At 42.8% G+C, this 18,168-nt stretch overlaps 2 protein-coding genes across 5 annotated transcripts in view; one reads left to right on the forward strand and one right to left on the reverse strand.

The window, feature by feature from the left end:
• Positions 1-8,914, reverse strand: part of trim9 (tripartite motif containing 9) — a 59,650-nt gene extending 50,736 nt beyond the window's left edge. For all 4 annotated transcript variants that reach the window (XM_048974147.1, XM_048974146.1, XM_048974145.1 and 1 more), the window contains exon 1: positions 7,946-8,914. In XM_048974147.1, coding sequence (XP_048830104.1) covers positions 7,946-8,779 — 834 coding nt within the window. In that variant the 5' untranslated portion in view covers positions 8,780-8,914. The remainder of the gene's footprint in view (positions 1-7,945) is intronic.
• Positions 8,915-13,886: 4,972 nt separating this feature from the next.
• LOC125707149 (uncharacterized) lies at positions 13,887-17,024 on the forward strand. Its single transcript, XM_048974089.1, has 5 exons — positions 13,887-13,969; positions 14,056-14,217; positions 16,128-16,239; positions 16,326-16,536; positions 16,658-17,024. Exons 1-5 carry the CDS (start codon positions 13,887-13,889, stop codon positions 16,957-16,959), a joined length of 870 nt encoding a protein of 289 aa, XP_048830046.1. The 3' UTR covers positions 16,960-17,024.
• Positions 17,025-18,168: the final 1,144 nt, after the last annotated feature.

Here is an 18,168-nt window from a genome sequence, read left to right on the forward strand (position 1 = left end):
ATCAAAGGCCTTTCTACAAAGTTTACAAAAAGCTCAGTGGTTCCACTTGAACTGTAAATCTTCCTTTCACTCCGCTCAAAATTTGCACTTCCTTGACATCCTGCCTCTTCGAGCACATATATTTAATCAAACTGTTTAATCAAAATAGTCTTCGTTTTATATATTGCCTATAGAATACATCATGACCTGTTTTTTGCCTAGACTGCACAGGAAGAAACAAAATAAGATCAATGCTCATGAAATGTAAATACACAATATGGAAAAAAGTATTGGGACACCAATCTGTCAAACATCTCACTCAATCAAAGGGTATTAATATGAATTTGGCCTTTTACTATAGGTGCTTTACTGTAATGTTCTGGGAAGGCTTTCCATTTGATGTTGGAACATTGCAGGTGGGATATGCTGCCATTCAGGTTGGGTATTAATGCTGGGTGATCAGGTCCCTTTCTGTGAGCTTGTGTGACCGATCACATCACAGCTGAACCTGCTCCCAGATGTTTCCACTTCACAATCACTGCACTTACAGTTGAGCAGGGCAGCTCTAGCTGGACAGAAATGTGGAGAATCGACTTGTTGGAAAGGAAAGGTGTCCAGTGGTGTCCAATGACGGTGCTAGGATGACTAATCAATTCTGTATGACCACCCTTTCTGCTGCCATTGTTTGATGCTGTAGATTACATGGCTGTGTGCTTAATTACACACTTGTATGTCAGCAATGAGTGTTACTAATGTGGCCAAATCCTGCAATTACTATGGGTGTCACAATACTTTTGTATATATAGTGTATCTGCCAAATATATAGAAATGACAGAAAGGATAGAAGGTCTTCAATGGTTTGTCACTAGGGCTGCCTAGTGTGACAATAGTTATATTTCTTTTTCAATTTCAGTTATTACCAGTATCATTATTTGCATTGATTTCATCATCTGAAATATCAGTGAAATTATTTTACATTTACTACACAAGAACATGCTCTCTGAAATTCTATTGTAGCTCATATGTGAGGGACTGTGAAATGTACAAGGGAAGCAGAGAGAGAAAATTGTATCACATGCAATGTGAAGGTATAATTAAAATGTTGTGCGTCATATATGTGTGTAAATTAACATATCACAGGGTTTCCCCTACCATTATATTAGAGGGGTGCCCCGCCCCCCCCCAACGGCACTTGCCACCCCCCCTTGAAGGTCAAGATAATTTTATTTATTTTTATTTTCTATATAGTGCCAGATCACAACAGAAGTCATTTAAGGTTACATTTCCTTTAGAACAGGTCGATACATTGTCCTTTTATTAAACTAAATACCCTTATGTTATTTATCTTATTTACACAAGAGCTTGTCATTTTTATCTCTACATGGTCGCGCGTTTACAATTCTTCTCTGCTCTCTGTGTCGCACATGGCAGAGTTCTGCCCTGATGTGCGCGCACAGACACAGGTCCACCAGCAGACAGAGAGCGCACTTTGGAAAATATGTCACGTCAACCACCTGAAAAGCAGACAAAAATATCTGTGTTTTTTTAAACGCTCCCACGGTGGTGAAGATGGCAACACTCGCTAAACTAGTGGCAAAAAAAACGTTCTGATGTTTAGTGCAGTTGTTATATTGACTGCTATCATTAAAAGAAATACATGAACACCATGAATCCTGTCAGTGTCCCCCCACCAATGCTGTAAACCTAAGGGAAATACTGTATTAGATGTTCAATACATATAATGAGGTGTTTTTATTTCTCACACAGAAACAGCCCTACCACTTGTAGTTCAGGCTAAGCCATCCATATGAAGCTAAGCAGATTTGGGCCTGGCTAGTACTTCGATGGTCTGCGAGGCACCCCCCTCTGCACGTATCTGCTTGTGTTTGATGATAATTTTGAACTTCATGGGTAGGACAGAGAAAATATAATTCAATAATGAAACATATTTAGTAAGTGGTGCAGTGGTTAGCACTGTTGCCTCACACCTCTGGGACCCGGGTTCGAGTCTTCGCCTGGGTTACATGTGTGTGGAGTTTGCATGTTCTCCCCATGTCGGCGTGGGGTTTCCTCTGGGTACTCCGGTTTCCCCCCACAGTCCAAAAACATGCTGAGGCTAATTGGACTTGCTAAATTGCCCGTAGGTGTGCATGTGTGAGTGAATGGTGTGTGAGTGTGCCCTGCGATGGGCTGCCCCCCAGCCTGGGTTGTTCCCTGCCTCGTGCTCATTGCTTCCGGGATAGGTTCCGGACCCCCCGCGACCCAGTAGGATAAGCGGTTTGGAAAATGGATGGATGGAACCTGGTTGCATAAGTGTCCACACCCATAAACTAATACTTTGTTGAAGCACCTTTTGATTTAATTACAGAATTCAGTCCTTTTGGATACACATCTGCCATCAACTCTGATTAACCCCCCAAAAAATTTAGCTGTCTTAGTAGGATTTTCCAGACATCTACTTAATTGCATCCTACAGCAAAAGCCATGATTCACAGAGAGCTTACCAAGCATCAAAGGGATCAGGAGAAGGGTACAAAAAACTTCCACAGCATTAGATATACCATGGAACACAGTGATGACAATCAAGAAGTGGAGAAAATGTAGGACAACAGTGTCATTACCAAGAACTGGAGGTCCCTCCAAAATTGATGAAAAGACGAAATCAGGTCATCGAGGCTGCCAAGAGGCCTACAGCAACACTGAAGGAGCTGAAGGAATTTCTGACAAGTACTGGTTGTGTACTATGTGACTACAATCCCCCATATTCTCCATATGTCTGTACTATGAGGTAAGATCGTAAGATGGAAGCCTTTTCTTACAAAGAAAAACATCCAGGCCTGGATACACTTTGCAAAATAATATATCAAGTCTCGCAAAAGCATATGGGAAAATGTGTTATGGTCTGATGAATCCAAGGTTGAACTTTTTGGCCACAATTTCAAAAGGTTTATTTGGCCCAAAAACAATACCGTGCATCACCAAAACAACACCTTGCCCACAGTAAAGCATGGTGGTGGCAGGATTGAGGTTGTTTTTCTTCAGCTTTCTACATCTTCCAAAATAGCTTTTTTAATAATTTATTACTATTCTCAGTTTAACAATAGATTGGGCGTTACCAATACTTTACAGGAACTGTCTAACAGATACGTGTAAAATTTTCCATCAAGTTACAAAATCTGAGAATTTTTTTCTGTTTTATCTCCACTCCATATTTCTCCCTAGAAGTGCTAATACAAAACTGATGGCTCCAGTTACTATTTACTATCAGCAACCACCAGTTCTTTTATGAAATATAAATGAACTTTCACTTTTACCCTTTCAAAATTACTCATCAACCATCTCCAAATCAGCTTTGACAGGCTATGATACAATCAACTGACTCAAATAGTCAGAATTAATTTATACAGTGAATCCACATTTATTAATACATGCGATACGATCTTTGCAATTCAGGAGTTGCTTATTATGTTATGCAAGAATTCATGCAGAAATATTTCAGTATAAAAGTGTTTCTATATATAACCATATGAGGATATCATCATCATCATCATCATTATATTACAGTCTTTTAGAAACAAGTCTGCGAAATATTTTGAGGCACTTAAAGTAATAAAGAAATATTTGAGGATTTGTGTAGTGGGTCATATTCCTTTTAATAATAAAGAAATTGGACTTTTTTCCAACTTGAGAGAACAGGGGTTTTTGTGTGACAAGCATGCCTAGCTGGGATTTTTTGCTAATGTTAAAACTAACAGTTACATGTTGTGGCATAGCTAAGAAAAAAAAACCTAAACTATAGCTCTCCCTTTGTACTTTTTAATGGTAATAACTGTTTTGTTAGAAACCCATTGTATTAAAAACTAGAAGAGAAAAACCAAAGTGCTGGATATTTACATTGCATCCATCCACACATCCATCCATCCACACATCCATCCATACATCCATTTTCTGCCACTTATCTGAGATCAGTTTGCAGGGGCAACAATCTAAGCAGCCCTCTCACCAGCCATCTCTTCCAGCTCCACCAGGAAATACCAAGGCGATATAATCTCTCTAGTATGTCCTGGGTCTGCCCCAGGGCCTCCTCCTTGTCCTCCCTGGACATTCTTGAAACACCTCCCTAGGGAAGTATGCAGACGACATCCTAGGTAGATGCCTGAACCACCTCAACTGGCTGCTTTTGATGTGGAGGAGCAGAGGTTCTACTTTGAGTCCCTACTGAATGCCCTATCTCTAAGGCTGAGCCCAGACACCCTGCAGAGGAAACTCATTTCTGCCACTTGTATTCACAATCTCATTCTTTCGGTCACTACCCAGAGCTCATGACTATAAGCGAGAACACAAATGTAGATTGACTGGTAAATCGAAAGCTTCGACTTCCAGCTCAGCTCCGTGTTTACCACGACAGAATTGGACAACATCGGCATAACTGCTAACGCTGCACCAATCCATCTGTCCATCTTCCTTTCCCTTCTTCCCTCACTCATGAACAAGACCCCGACATACTTAAACTCCTCCACTTGAGGCCATAACCCATTCCCCACCAGGAGAGGGCAATCCACCCTTTTCTGAGCGAGAACCATGGCCTCAGACTTGGAGGTGCTGATCCTCATCCCAGCTGCCTCAAACACCACCCAAGTGCATGCTGAAGGTTACTGGCCGACAACGCCAACAGGACCACGTAATCTGTGAAAAGCAAAGATGCGATCCTGAGGCCCCCAAACCAGATTCCCTCCACCCCTTGGCTATGCCTTAAAATTCTGTCTATAAAAGTTATGAACAGAATAAGTGACAATGGGCAGCACTGGCAAAGTTCAACACAAATAAATCTGACTTATTGCTGACAATGCAAAACCAAGCTCTCGCTCCATTTGCACAGGGACCTGATGGCCCTCAAAAATGGGCCCTGAACTCCATACTCCTGATGCAACCCGCACTGGACCCCACAAAGGACAAAATCGTATGCCTTTTTCAAGTCCACAAAACACATGCAGACTGGGTCCCATGAACCCTCACGTATCCTCACGAGGGTGTGGAGATGTTTTAGTGTTCTGTGGCCTGGACAGAATACACCTAGGAAATATCCCCTGGATTGGGGAGATATTTACATTTTGCCATGAAAAGTACTAAAATCACCTCAATGTTAAGTGTCATACTGCTTAAATGTCATGGTAGGTAACCACTAACTCTAATTCTCAACATCTCAATGCCAACATTTAATGGCGCCCTCTGGGGAGCGAGTTCTAATGAATGTGACAACCAACCCACGTAACAACTAACCCCATTCTCTCCTACAACATTAATACACAATGACACTAACCAGAGGTGGCAGAAAGTACAAATCCAGACCAAGATTTTCTTTCAACTAACCAGATGAGTACTTTGTGACTGTGACTCTTTATGTTTAACTAGTTGGTTGAAAGTAGATCATTGTCTGGATTTTTACTTTCTGGACTTGAAATTGCCACCTCTGACACTAATATGACGTTAAAGGTACTCAAAGTGCCACAATGCCACACTGCCTCCACCTGGAGGGCCAGCCATCCTTACAACACATTATTCAAATGTTTGAGGTGATGCTGGTGTAAGGAAACCTATTTTCTGCCAGTTAAAGTATAGGAAAAACAGTTATGTACAGCTATACTGTACATAATAAACACAAATGCACATAACTGGTTCATAAATATGCATTTGTCGTATAAACCAATACGCTTGGGAATTTCTTGTCGTTGCAGCGCAAATGTGTACTTATTTTATATGCAATTGTGCTGTTATGACAAGAAATTGCCATTATATTTTAACCTATATACGATGAATGAAGTATACATTAGCCATATAAATGTAAAAATGCACCAATGAATATGTACCTTCCCACCAGTTATGTGCATCCCTGATACATAAACCAGTAACAATTGTTTATTATTTACTATACCGTATTTTTGTGTTTGTTAATGTGCTTTTTCAACTTTGTCACACGCAACTGTAATACTCACACGTCAGTCTAAGCATAATGTTAGCCTGTTTTTAGCACTGTAACAAGAACATTGTAATTATTTTGCATCTCAGTCAACAAGTGATTTTACGATTCTAGCCTTATGCAATTTTCATAAATAACTCCAGACAGCAAGCTAAGCAGCTAGTAAATGCGTTGCTTGTAAAGAATTTGGAATTCTGATTTATTTTTTTTTAATTTCAGTATCGAATACTTATTTTAATAGCTAACCAAAAGTAGGCTACATGCAGTACAGAAGCCTTTCTGTCAATGTCAGTATCACAGATTTCGTAATATTGTTTTACTCCTCCCCTGCTAACCCAGCGTACCTTTCCCAAAAGCATAGTTGCTAACAATGTTAGCAACTTACATAGTTCGAACCATGCAACTAAATGGTTCAAACTATGTAAGTTGGTAACAGGAGCTTTTCGGAAACGTACTGCTGAATAGGATTTACCTTTTTAGCTTATTGGTGATAAATAACCTTACAGCAATGGCTGTAAGTATATATTTTTTTCCTCACCATATGCACTTGTGGAAACTGCACAGATGCCCCTAGAGAGTAAAAATATTTGTTGAAGGTTGCGCAGAACCATTGGGCTTGACAGTGGGCTGGTGTATGTTAAGTTTGGGGGCCAGCTAAGAGTGTTACATAACAGTGTACAATTTTTTAAATCGGACCATTTTACCACCTTCTCTTACATATAGTATGCAGGATTTATATTTGAAAGAGAAAAAAAAATGTGTTTTAGATTCATTGTGTCATTTCCTTGTATCAAACTCTCCTTATTTAACTATTTCAAAGTAAAGTCAAATTTTCATTCTATGGCATCTCTAATTTTCAGTGAAAGTTTTGTGATTTTAAGTTGACTGTTTTGGGTAATTAGCTTGCTAACTAAGCTGTATGTGTGTTCAAAATAGTCAAATCGCTTGAGAATGAGTATGACATGGTGATCACATCACCATTAGATCCTTAAGAAAAGCCCTAAAACCCAACCACCAAATACTGCCTGTCCCTACTCTCTGACCAAAAAACCTACTCTAAACTGTAGATGCATATGTCTTCTGACCCTGTTGTCCCACATGGATGAGTAACGTGCATGTATTGTATGGTATCAAATGTACCCTCAGACGGCTACATGAGGACCCGTAATGACCAACATGTCAGACACATTTTATATGGTCACCACATTGTTTTGGGCATTTTATATATTTCTGACATACTTTCTTTCTTTGTATTGTCTTCCCTTTTCCCTTTTTAAATACAATAATGGTACCAGGTTGAAAAAGTATTTCACTACACAAATGTACAATGTATGCTTATGTATATCACAAATTAAACTTGAAACTGTACTGTAATCTATGCTGTCTAAAATAGACGGCGAAATTCTACTGGATAATTGGTTGGAAGCTGGATTGTGTAATATGCAGCAATGCAGGAAGATGTGGGATGACACTCTTTCCAAGGCAACTGCTCCCTGCCACAATTCACAGTCATCTGCGTTACTATGACAACATACTGCGTAAAATGAGGCAAAAATTCTATCAAATGGTTGACATTAATTACGTAGTTTACTGTCCTTATTCCTTATGAAAATACAATCAACTTCTCAGTTAACTCAAGACGTATATTGGACATTTAAGGCAAATACTCATTTTATTAATATTTGTCAATATTTACATTTGCTTCATTTTTCAAACAAATGATGCATACTTATTTCTGAAATACTGTAATATTTTGTAAATTTGCATTTCATAAGGAGTGTGTATATATTCTACTTTTACTTTGGAATTCGTTTTTTTTATCTAAAAATTCAATACACATACAAATGGCTAGATATTTTTACAGAAATATTCAGTATAAGATTTCAACATTATTTAAATAATATTCAAAGAATAAAAATCTAGAGCAAAAAAAATAATAAAATCCAAAACAAACAGTATAGTTGGCTGTTAAAATTAATATTTTCTTACCTTGTGAAGTTTCCACATAGCTCCCAGCGCCTTTACTTCATGCGTTGAGTGCCTGCCCTCCTCCAAGCACTGATAACACACCGGCGTCTTACACTGAACACAATACATACTGAGATTTTCAAGCTCATGTTCTGTGCAGGTAGATGTTTTTCTGGGACTCGTCCGGCGACTTATCCGGCCCTGCGCCGGTGGTACCAGTCTATGTTTAGCAAGTGGACCCCGAGGTGGATGGCATCGTAGACGACACGAGTCGCAATAAAATACGTCGCACTGCTCGCACATAACCGTGGCTTCCTTAGGACTCTTCTCGCAAAGTTGACATTTAAGAGCAGCCGCTTTGCTATGTTGGTATCTGTCGACCACCCCCTCCAGCACACGATTTCTGGGGAAACTGCGGAGCCCTCGATCGTCGAGAATAAGGCTGCGATGGCATTGCGGGCAAGTGATGCAGGAGTTGCGAGGAACAGGAGGCAAGGAACCAGGATGCTGAAGTAAATGGTGCTGAGAAGGATGCGGCACGGCAGGAGGAAAAACCCGCACCCCGTTTGGTGATTTCTGGCAAGGTGTGGTCGGGGCACTAGTGAAACCCCCATAAGAACCATAACCGCTATCGGCCTCACTGTACAAGCTCATCTTATCCAAATCAAGGTAATCATAGTCGGAAACCCCAGAACCAGATGCCCGGCTGCTCTGCGGAGATTCGGCGTCGGGTGTCTGCACTAGAATATTTCGAGCACAGGCTAAGCAAATATTGTGGGAACACGGCAAAATAATCGGCTCCCGAAAAAAAGATCCACACACGGGACATTTTAATTCTTCCTCCATTTCGTCCATAATGCCGGTTCTAGGAGACTGCTACTGAAGATTACAAATGAAAAAAAAAGCTCACTATGTAATTCCTACCCCTCCAGAACATACGTGAATAGCAACTGAGCAGAGAACGTCTAGATCACGTTTAACAGACGCAGTCTAAATTAGGGTCGGGCATAGTCTAGCCCATAGTAGACCGCTTTTGAACAACTCATTGAATTTCGAGCTCCAATTGGACATAACAACTGTCAGTCTAAGCATTATTTTACCGCTACAGTTACATCATGATCTTCTCTTTTAAAGTTATACAGTTTTTTCGTGCTACCCTCATATTTCCACATTATTCCTATGATTAAATTGTTATGTATATAAATATAAAAATGCATCATATTTATATATACAATTGTTTATACACACGCGCATACATACATACATATACATGTACTGTGTGTGTGTGTGTGTGTGTGTGTGTGTGTGTGTGTGTGCGTGTGCGTGTGTGTGTGTGTGTGTGCGTGTGTGGGTTTGTATAGATCACATTGTCCCCAAAGTGGAGTAAAACCTGAAATATTCCTACTTTTGGGAACATCTTTTGAGGTTTCCATTTGGATAACCTCAGTTTTATAAAAATCTGTGAATGCAATCAAAAAAGTAAAAATGCCAAAAGTCTTGTATTTGGGTTGGTTACTTATGGTTAAGGTTAGGGATGGATAGAGGTGAAGGGTATCATGATTGGGATTAGAGTTTTTCAACTTTGATCCTGGGTGGAAAATTTTTTATATTCCATCCATCCATCCATCTTTTAATTGCTTGTCCTGATCAGGGTCATGGAAGGGCATACATTCAGGGCTGGACTGGGATTGAAAACCAGCCCTGGACTTTAGGGTCCCCCATGGTTTTTCACAAAACAACAATTGCTGTTTTAAGTACACTTACAAAAATGACCCAGAATAACTCCTATAATGATTCTTTGGCATGCTCCATGTTTAACCTTTTATGGAAGGTACCATTTAAAGAACTCAATTGGTGCTTTCATACCAAAGTTCAGGAACCTGGTCCCTGGTGACAAGTTCCTGGGCCGTCACTTTCACACTGTACAATAGAAAATGGACCTTTATGGTAAATAAGCATGGGAGATGCAAAAAGCTTGTAGGTTAAAGGAGGAAAGGAGGATATGCTGATTACAGTGTTTTGCCACACCCACCACATAAACTCAGGGCTGCAGATGATCCCTCAGCACCATACTAGTCTGAATGGACCAATATGAGGTTTTTTTTTGTGGGCTGTATCCTGTCATAAACCCCAAGTTATTCCCTGTAAGTTGGAGGACCTCCTTATAGGGCTGGATGTAGATTAATGTCATACCCAGGACAAAGCAATTACAGGTGAAGGACCTTGTTCAAGGGCCCAACAGAGTAGGATCACTCCAGGCATTCACAGGATTTGAACCAGCAACCTTCCACTTACTGGCACAGATTCCTAGCCTCAGAGCCACCATTCCATCCTTTAAGTTAAACTTTACCCATAATTTGAAACTATTGTACACCACTGCAGTCAAGCTATCTGCGCTTTGTCAATATATGGTCAAATCATTTGTGCTTAAAACATGTGATGCGCACATAGACATAAAATTAGTATAAGAATAAGAAAATAACAGACTATAAGCGATTACGCATAGGAACGAGATTCAAGATTTGTTGTGAAATATATGACGTACAGGATATAGTAAAATACAAAGAAATTCTTACTTTTCGTATACAAAGATGTATCAATGAAGTTGTCAGGTTAGTGGGTGGACGGGCAGGCAGGCAGCGGGTACGGAGGAGGCAGGAAGGCAAGGATGAGGGAAAAACTGGTTTATTAAAGGAACCAGGAGGAAAGGGTAAACTGCGACAAACTAACATTAATGACAAGTCTGGGGAAGACAGACTTGGATGCGGACTAAATACAGAAGACAAGCCGAAAATAACAGGAAACAGCTGGGCATGATCGGGGAAGCACACGTGGATGATCAGGGGGCGTGGCACACACGAGGATCGGACAAGCTGGGTGTGACAGTTGTAAATATGAATTACATAGGCCAAAATAATAGACAGACACAAATAAACAAATAAAAGTGGCAGCAATATGACAAGTAAAAGTAATAGGGTATACTGATAGGCATAATATTGTAGCATCTGGCAAACCACGAAACGATGAAAATCAAGGAGGTTTGCTTGAGGGGGAAAGAATGTCCTTTTATTAATTCATTTAAAGGACTAATACAGGCATCACACATAACAAAAAAACACAAGGAGGTCTGACACAAGTACATTTATGGTAGGTGATTTATTTAATTTATCTTATTAATTTATTTAATGTTCGAGTCTCCGCCTGGGTCACATGTGTGCGGAGTTTGCATGTTCTCCCCATGTCGTCGTGGGGTTTCCTCCGGGTACTCCGGTTTCCCCTCACAGTCCAAAAACATGCTGAGGCTAATTGGACTTGCTAAATTGCCCATAGGTGTGCATGTGTGAGTGACTGGTATGTGAGTGTGCCCTGCGATGGGCTGGCCCCCCATCCTAGGTTGTTCCCTGCCTCGTGCTCATTGCTTCCGGGATAGGCTGGATGGATTTATATAATGGCTAAAGACAAATGAGGACTGGACAGGGTTCACAGATGATACAGGAAAGGACACATGCAAAAAAAGAGAATACGACTACAGTATTTACAACTACACAAAAATGGGGCTATCTACAGTATCCCAGCATGCTCCTCCAATACCTTGATCTGATGGCCCTTCCTCCAACAGCATCAGCAGCTGTAGTCCTAAGCTAGCCCTGATACAAACCGGCTGCTGCTGCTTCTCTTGCTCTGCCACTCCATAGCCATCCACAGGTCTGCCAGGTTGGAGTGAGTTATTAGTATAATAACTTGGAAGACCTGCTCCAGTAGCACCAGTAAAGGTTTCTGGTATCTCACCCCTGACATTCAATGTGGTATCTGGCTTGAAGGAGAAGAAAATACTCTTTAATTAAATCATTAGAAGGACTAATACAAGCACCAAACAAGCACTGAACCATACATAACACCTTAACACAAGGAGATCTGATGCTGGACCGTAAGGTACAAACATGGTGGGTAATTTACACAACGCCTAAAGACACACGAGGATCGAACATGGCTCACATATGACACAGGCAAGGACACACTTGACAATAGGGAATACAAGAAATATCTTCAACTGCACAAACAATTAAGGGGCTAATTACAATATCCCAGCATGCTCCGGTGGTACAATAATGTCAGCAGTATAAACAGAGTCTAATAACACACTCAAAGCACTGACAAATAATTTCCATAAAATTTTTTAAACTTGTGTGATATGTCACGCATTTTACTGAAATAACTTTATGCCATCAAGCCTTCTACATAGAAAAGTACTTTTGAATGTTTGGTGTTTGGGAATTTATGCACGTATCGAATGCAGTACTGCAGATCTTTGGAATGTCTATAAGAAACAGAAGTACAATACGCATCGCAAGGTGGCTGTAGTGCCTAAATTGTGACTATAAAGAATACATGTAAAGAAATCTTATAAGACTATTTGGAGAAATTACAACTGTTTATGTGTCATGTTTGTAGAGGCGAGGAGAAATGAAAACCCAAGAGACAACCTTTGGTCAATGAAAACCCCTGAAGGGGGACTTTATTAAGGTAGCCACAGAGGGGAGTATGTCCATAGATGAACCTACAGGGAGTTTCGCCCATAAGAGAGGAGGCCATTCAGCCCATCAAGCACGTTTGGGTAGAACTTAACTAATAGCTCAGAGTTGTTAAAATCTGGCTCTGATTTAAAGGAACCCAGGGTTTTAGCTAGCACCACACTAGTAGGAAGACTATTTCATACTCTAACTACACGCTGTGTAAAGAAGTACTTCCTCAAATTCATTTTTAAATGTTCTCCCGCTAATTTACACTTATGGCCACGAGTTCTAGTATTTAAACTAATATTGAAATAGCCATTTGGCTGAACAGCATCCAGACCTGTTAGAATCTTATATACCTGGATCATGTCCCCCCTTAGTCTCCTTTGCTCGAGGCTAAACATATTCAGTTCAATTAACCTCTCCTCATAAAACATTCCTCGAAGACCAGGAATCATTCTCGTCGCCCTACATTGCACCTTTTCCAAGGCAGCAATGTCCTTCTTAAGGTATGGTGACCAAACTTGCACACAATATTCTAGGTGGGGTCTTACCAAGGAATTAAATAATCATAGCATCACTTCCATTGATTTAAACTCCACACACCTAGAAATGTAACCCAACATCCTATTTCCCTTTTTTATTGCTTCCCCACACTGGCGAGAGTGGGACATGGAAGCATCAACGAGATCTTTGTCGTAATCAGCTACCTTTATTTCAGTGGAACCCATAATATATCTCTACTTTATATTTCTGCTCCCTGCATGGATTACCTTACATATATCTATGTTAAATTTCACCTGCCAGATATCAGCCCAGTCGCTAATTAAATCCATATCCCATTGTAGCCTCTCAGATCAGTATCTGCTACAGTACACCACCTACCTTGGTGTCATCTACAAATGTAACCAGTTTACTGTATGTATTGGTGTCAATATCATTAATGTAAATTAAGAACAATACTGGCCCTAAAAATGAACCCTGCGATACCCTACTATGAACGCAGGCCCACTGCGACATTGTGCCTCTAACAACTACCTGCTGCTTCCTGTCTGTTAATCAGTTTTCGATCCAAGCTGCTCCAGTTCCTAAAATCCCTGCAGCTTTGAGCTTAAGCAATGGAAATCTAATCTGGTAATTTACACTGGAAATCTAAGTAGATCACATCGTATGTCATGCCTGGCTCGTACAATCCTCGTATGTGCCACGCCCCCCCGATTATGCACGTGTGCTTCCCTGATCGTACCCAGCTGTACCTTGTTGTTTTGTCTATTTCAGTCCCTGTCTTACCTTAGTTCATCGTCCGTCATTGATGTCAGTCAATGTCTGATGTGTCCTGCTCTTTGTTTCCCCGATTCCTTTAATAAACCCCCGTTTGCCCCGACATTCGCCTGCCTTGCCTGCTTCCTGCCCGTCTGCCTGCCTGTGCGCATTACCCGCGCTTACCGATGGGGAGCGAGGAGGAGGAGGAACCCCTCCTACTCCGAGAACCGGAGCCGGGACCCACGGAGCTACAGCCACCCCTTGAACGGTATTCCTTCCGGCCCGAGTGGCTGGCTAACAGAGGGGCCAGAGCGGTGCGGGACGCTATCCCACGGGTGCCCCGCATCCGTAAAGGGACCAAGCCAGTCTCGCCTGCTCCGGACCTGCCAGTCCCGCCGCCTGCAGCAGCAACGCCCGAGGCGTTCCCTTCGCCTCTGCCTGCTGCAGCTGCCCGTTCAGAGGCGCTCCCTTCACCTCTCCCTTCCACAAGCGCTGTGCCCTAGCCGGAGGTCCCGGGTGAGCCCCTGGCCATCGGCAATCGATTCTTCACCCTACAGGGACTTTACTGGAGGGTGATGGAGGAACTGGCCACACAGGGCTCCCCGGAGGGGGAACAGCTTGCCACGCAGCTGGGGCGAGATTTCGCCGCGTTCTCGCCCGCCTCTCCTCCAGGCGACCTGGAGAGATTGGCAGAGGATCTCCGGAGGCTGATCCAGCTCCGGAGAGCTGCGGCTCCAGCGCCCGAGCAGGCGCTCCCTCTGCCTGCGGCTCCAGCGCCCGAGGAGGCGCTCCCTCTGCCTGCAGCTCCCATGCCCATGCCCGAGGCACTCCCTCCGCCTCTGGTGACTGTACCCCTTGTAACTCCTGATCCTGACCCCACTCCTGTCCCTCCTGCCCTAGTCCCCAAGGAGGTCCCGGACAGTCCAACCGCCGCTCCTCCCTCCTTGGAGGGGAGAGAACACAGACATAGGGCTGGGGTCCCTCCCACCCTGCCCCCTGGCTCGCCCTCCGTCGCCTGCGCTGGGGCTCGGTCGGCGCCTGCGGGTCCTGGCCCTCCGGGTCGGCTGTCGCCTGCGGGTCCCCCTCCACAGCCTCGTTGCCCTGTCTCGCTCCCTGCTCCGGTGCCTCGTTGGTCGCCTGCAGACTCCCCTGCTGCGGCTCCTCAGTCGCCTGCAGTTCCCCCCGCTCCGGCGCGTCGGAGGACGTCGCCACCTGCTGCGGCTCTCCCCCTCTCCTTGCCCTCGCCAGGGTCCCCTCTAGCTCCCTCGTCCCCTTCCCTGGCTCTCCCTTCAACTTCCTCCTCGTCCCCTCCGTCAGTCCCTCGCCCTGCCTCCTCTGCCCCTCCGACGGCCACCCATCGCCCGCTGGGGCTCCCTCGGGCTCCCCTTTACTCCCCCTCCTTCTCTCCCTGGTCTCCCGTCTTTGTCCCTCCTTCGTCTACTCCTCGTCCCTTTGTTCCGCCCGTCTCTGCTCCTCGTCCCCCAGTGTTCCCTCCAGTCACTCCTGGCCCCTCTATGTCTCCATTCCTAGTCTGTCTGTCCGCCTTTCCCGTCCTGTGTCAGGTCTTGCCCTGGCTTATGCCCCAGTGCCTGTTCTGTCTGTCCGTCCTGTTCCCTGTGTCTCATTAATGGTTTATTCTTCTTTTCCAGGTCCCGTTTCCCTCGTCTCGTCCATCGCCTCCCCTGAGGCGCGCCCAGAGAGGGGGGGGGGGGGGGGGTTCTGTCATGCCCGGCTCGTACAATCCTCGTGTGTGCCACGCCCCCCTGATTATCCACGTGTGCTTCCCTAATTGTACCCAGCTGTACCCCATTGTTTTGCCATGTCTTGTCTACTTCAGTCCACATCTTGCCCCGCTTTTTGTCCGTGATTGATGTTAGATGTTAGTTGATGTCTGATGTTTCCTCGTATCCCTAATAAACCCCGAATTCCCTGCCTGTGTGATTGCCCGCCTGATCCTTCCTGCCCGTCCGCTTACCCGCAAATCCTGACAGTCGTAAGTGTCTGATGATAAAGCTTCTAAATCATGAATTTTGTTTCTAATACTCCTAGGCCCGGTTTCACAGACAGGGCTTAATATAAGCCCGGAGTAGACCGTAATCAGTACTAGTTAATCTAGGGCATTTAAGTATCTTTCATGAACATAGCTTAAAATAGGCTTAGTTAGTCAGAGACTACAGAGTCCTGGAGTAATTTAAGTAAGGTTAAATGAGAACACCTGAGATAGGCCTGATTAGGTTGAGTATAAGCACATGATGTTGGTCTGATGGTGTTGATTAAAACCTGAAATGGACTACAAAACACTATTGTTGGTTTAAATCTTGACACAAAGCAATGGCTGAGGCAAAAAGAATTCGTTCAAAAAACTTTAGTGAGTATGAAAAAACACTACTAAAACAAATTTTGACAAACTATCCAGTTATTGAAAGTAAAACCCACACTACTGCTAGTGAACAAAAGAAAAGGAGTGCTTGGAATGCAATTTGCAATGAATTCAATGCAAATGAAAATGCAACCACAAGAACAATACAACAACTTCAGGTGAGATGTCTTTGTTATTATCATTGCACATTTTTCATATTTATATTTTTGTCACAATTTATAATGAATGATATTTGCCTGTATAGACTCTGTGGAAGAACGTAAAACTGGCTTTAAAAAGACAGAATGCAGAGATAAGAAGACAGCGATTTATTACTGGTGGTGGAGCACCAAATAAAGACAAAACTGATGAAGTGAGCGACTTGTTGTCTGGAATAATACAGAACCAGCAACCTCTGGAAGGTATACCAGATGATGATCACTTCAACAGTTCAGATGAAGAACTGAGAACAAATGGTACGTAAGAAAGAAATTGGTTACTGCCTTTGGCACATATTCCACTCTGTCAATCTTTATTCTTCTTAAGGATCATGTGTGCTTCTTTATTTGTGCTTCTGTGGGTTTTTTCCCCCCACAGAACAGAGGGATCTGAACAGGCTGGCAGAGCCAGAGCACAGTGAGTGTGTGCCCTCCACATCTGCTCCAGCATCCCTGAGAAAAGATGCTGCCACCACCTGTCAGAATAGAGCAAGCAGAATGACCATCCATGAAAAGTTAGCCAGAGAATTCCATGAGCAAAAAATAAAATTTATGAAGGAAGAGCATGACATGAAAATGAGAATTCTACAGGCTGAATTGGATATGAAGTTGGCAGAAAGAGGTATGATACAAAAAAGATACAGTAAGGAGACAGCTGTGATTACAAGCCATGGTGTGTAAAAGATGTGTTTAAAAAAAAAAAAAGAATAATAACCAATTTGTCATTTACATATTCATGAGTGAAAGTATTTTATTTTACATTTTCAAGCAGTATTGTTTAAGTGACTTGGTAAATTTTGCTGCACACTGTTTTACTTTTGTACAGAACATTATCAAGGAAAAATAAGCCATAGTAAATACCTTCCATATTGAAATTCATCTTACCTAGCTGAAGTGCTGTATTGTGAATGCAGCTCTATGTGCAAGTCCTTGTTGGCCATTGCCTGCCTCAGCCACTGCTACATCTGCTTCATCATAATCTTCCATTGGAGGATCAGGACAGCAGCGCTGCTTCAGGTAGTTGTGCAGCACCGCTGTAGCAATGATGACCTTGCAGCATCTTCTTGGGCTGAAACGAAGTGTATTGCGTAAACACTGGAATCGACTTTTCCATATTCCAAACATGCGTTCAACCATGCCTCTTGTTCGGATATGAGCTCTGTTGTATCTTTGCTGCTCCACTGTTGTGGGATTTATGTATGGAGTGAATAAAAAGTTACTCTGACCATATCCACTGTCACCAAGTAGAAGTCCACTATGCTGTCCTCTCTGAAACTGAGCACATAATGAGGAGTTGAGAAAAATCCTTGAATCATGAGTTGAACCTTTCCAACGCGCTACAATGTTTGCAAACTCTAAATTTGGTGTGCATACGCCCTGAACATTGATTGAAAACCAGTTCTTACGGTTCCTGTACTCCTCAGCATCAGGACTTGATGGACACTTGATGGGAACATGACATCCATCTATACAGCCAATGACACCTGGGAAGTGCCCATATTCATAAAATTGCACTTTGTAGTTGGCTTGGTCAGCAGCATCAGGAAACTTTATGTAAACACTCCTCAGTTCACAAATGGCTCTGCAGACTTTGTGAACTATTCTACACACAGTTGCTTCACTGGCACCACACAAATCACCAGTTTCACGATGAAAGGTCCCACATGCCAAAAACCTCAATGTGAGCAGAACTTGGAGAGAACTGGGTAAAGGCTTTCCTCTCAGAGACAGACAGGAAAGTGTAGGTTCTAGCAAAGATATTATCTCCAATGCATGTTCTTTGTACATGCGAAAGCGGTCTTGAAAAGCTGTGTCATCAAAGTAATGTAATGGATCGCTCCTATCCAAAAGTACTCTTGCAGGCCTCTGTTGTGCATGCTGGTTTTCATT

Source organism: Brienomyrus brachyistius, chromosome 14 (assembly GCF_023856365.1).
Source record: "Brienomyrus brachyistius isolate T26 chromosome 14, BBRACH_0.4, whole genome shotgun sequence".
Classification (NCBI taxonomy): domain Eukaryota; kingdom Metazoa; phylum Chordata; class Actinopteri; order Osteoglossiformes; family Mormyridae; genus Brienomyrus; species Brienomyrus brachyistius.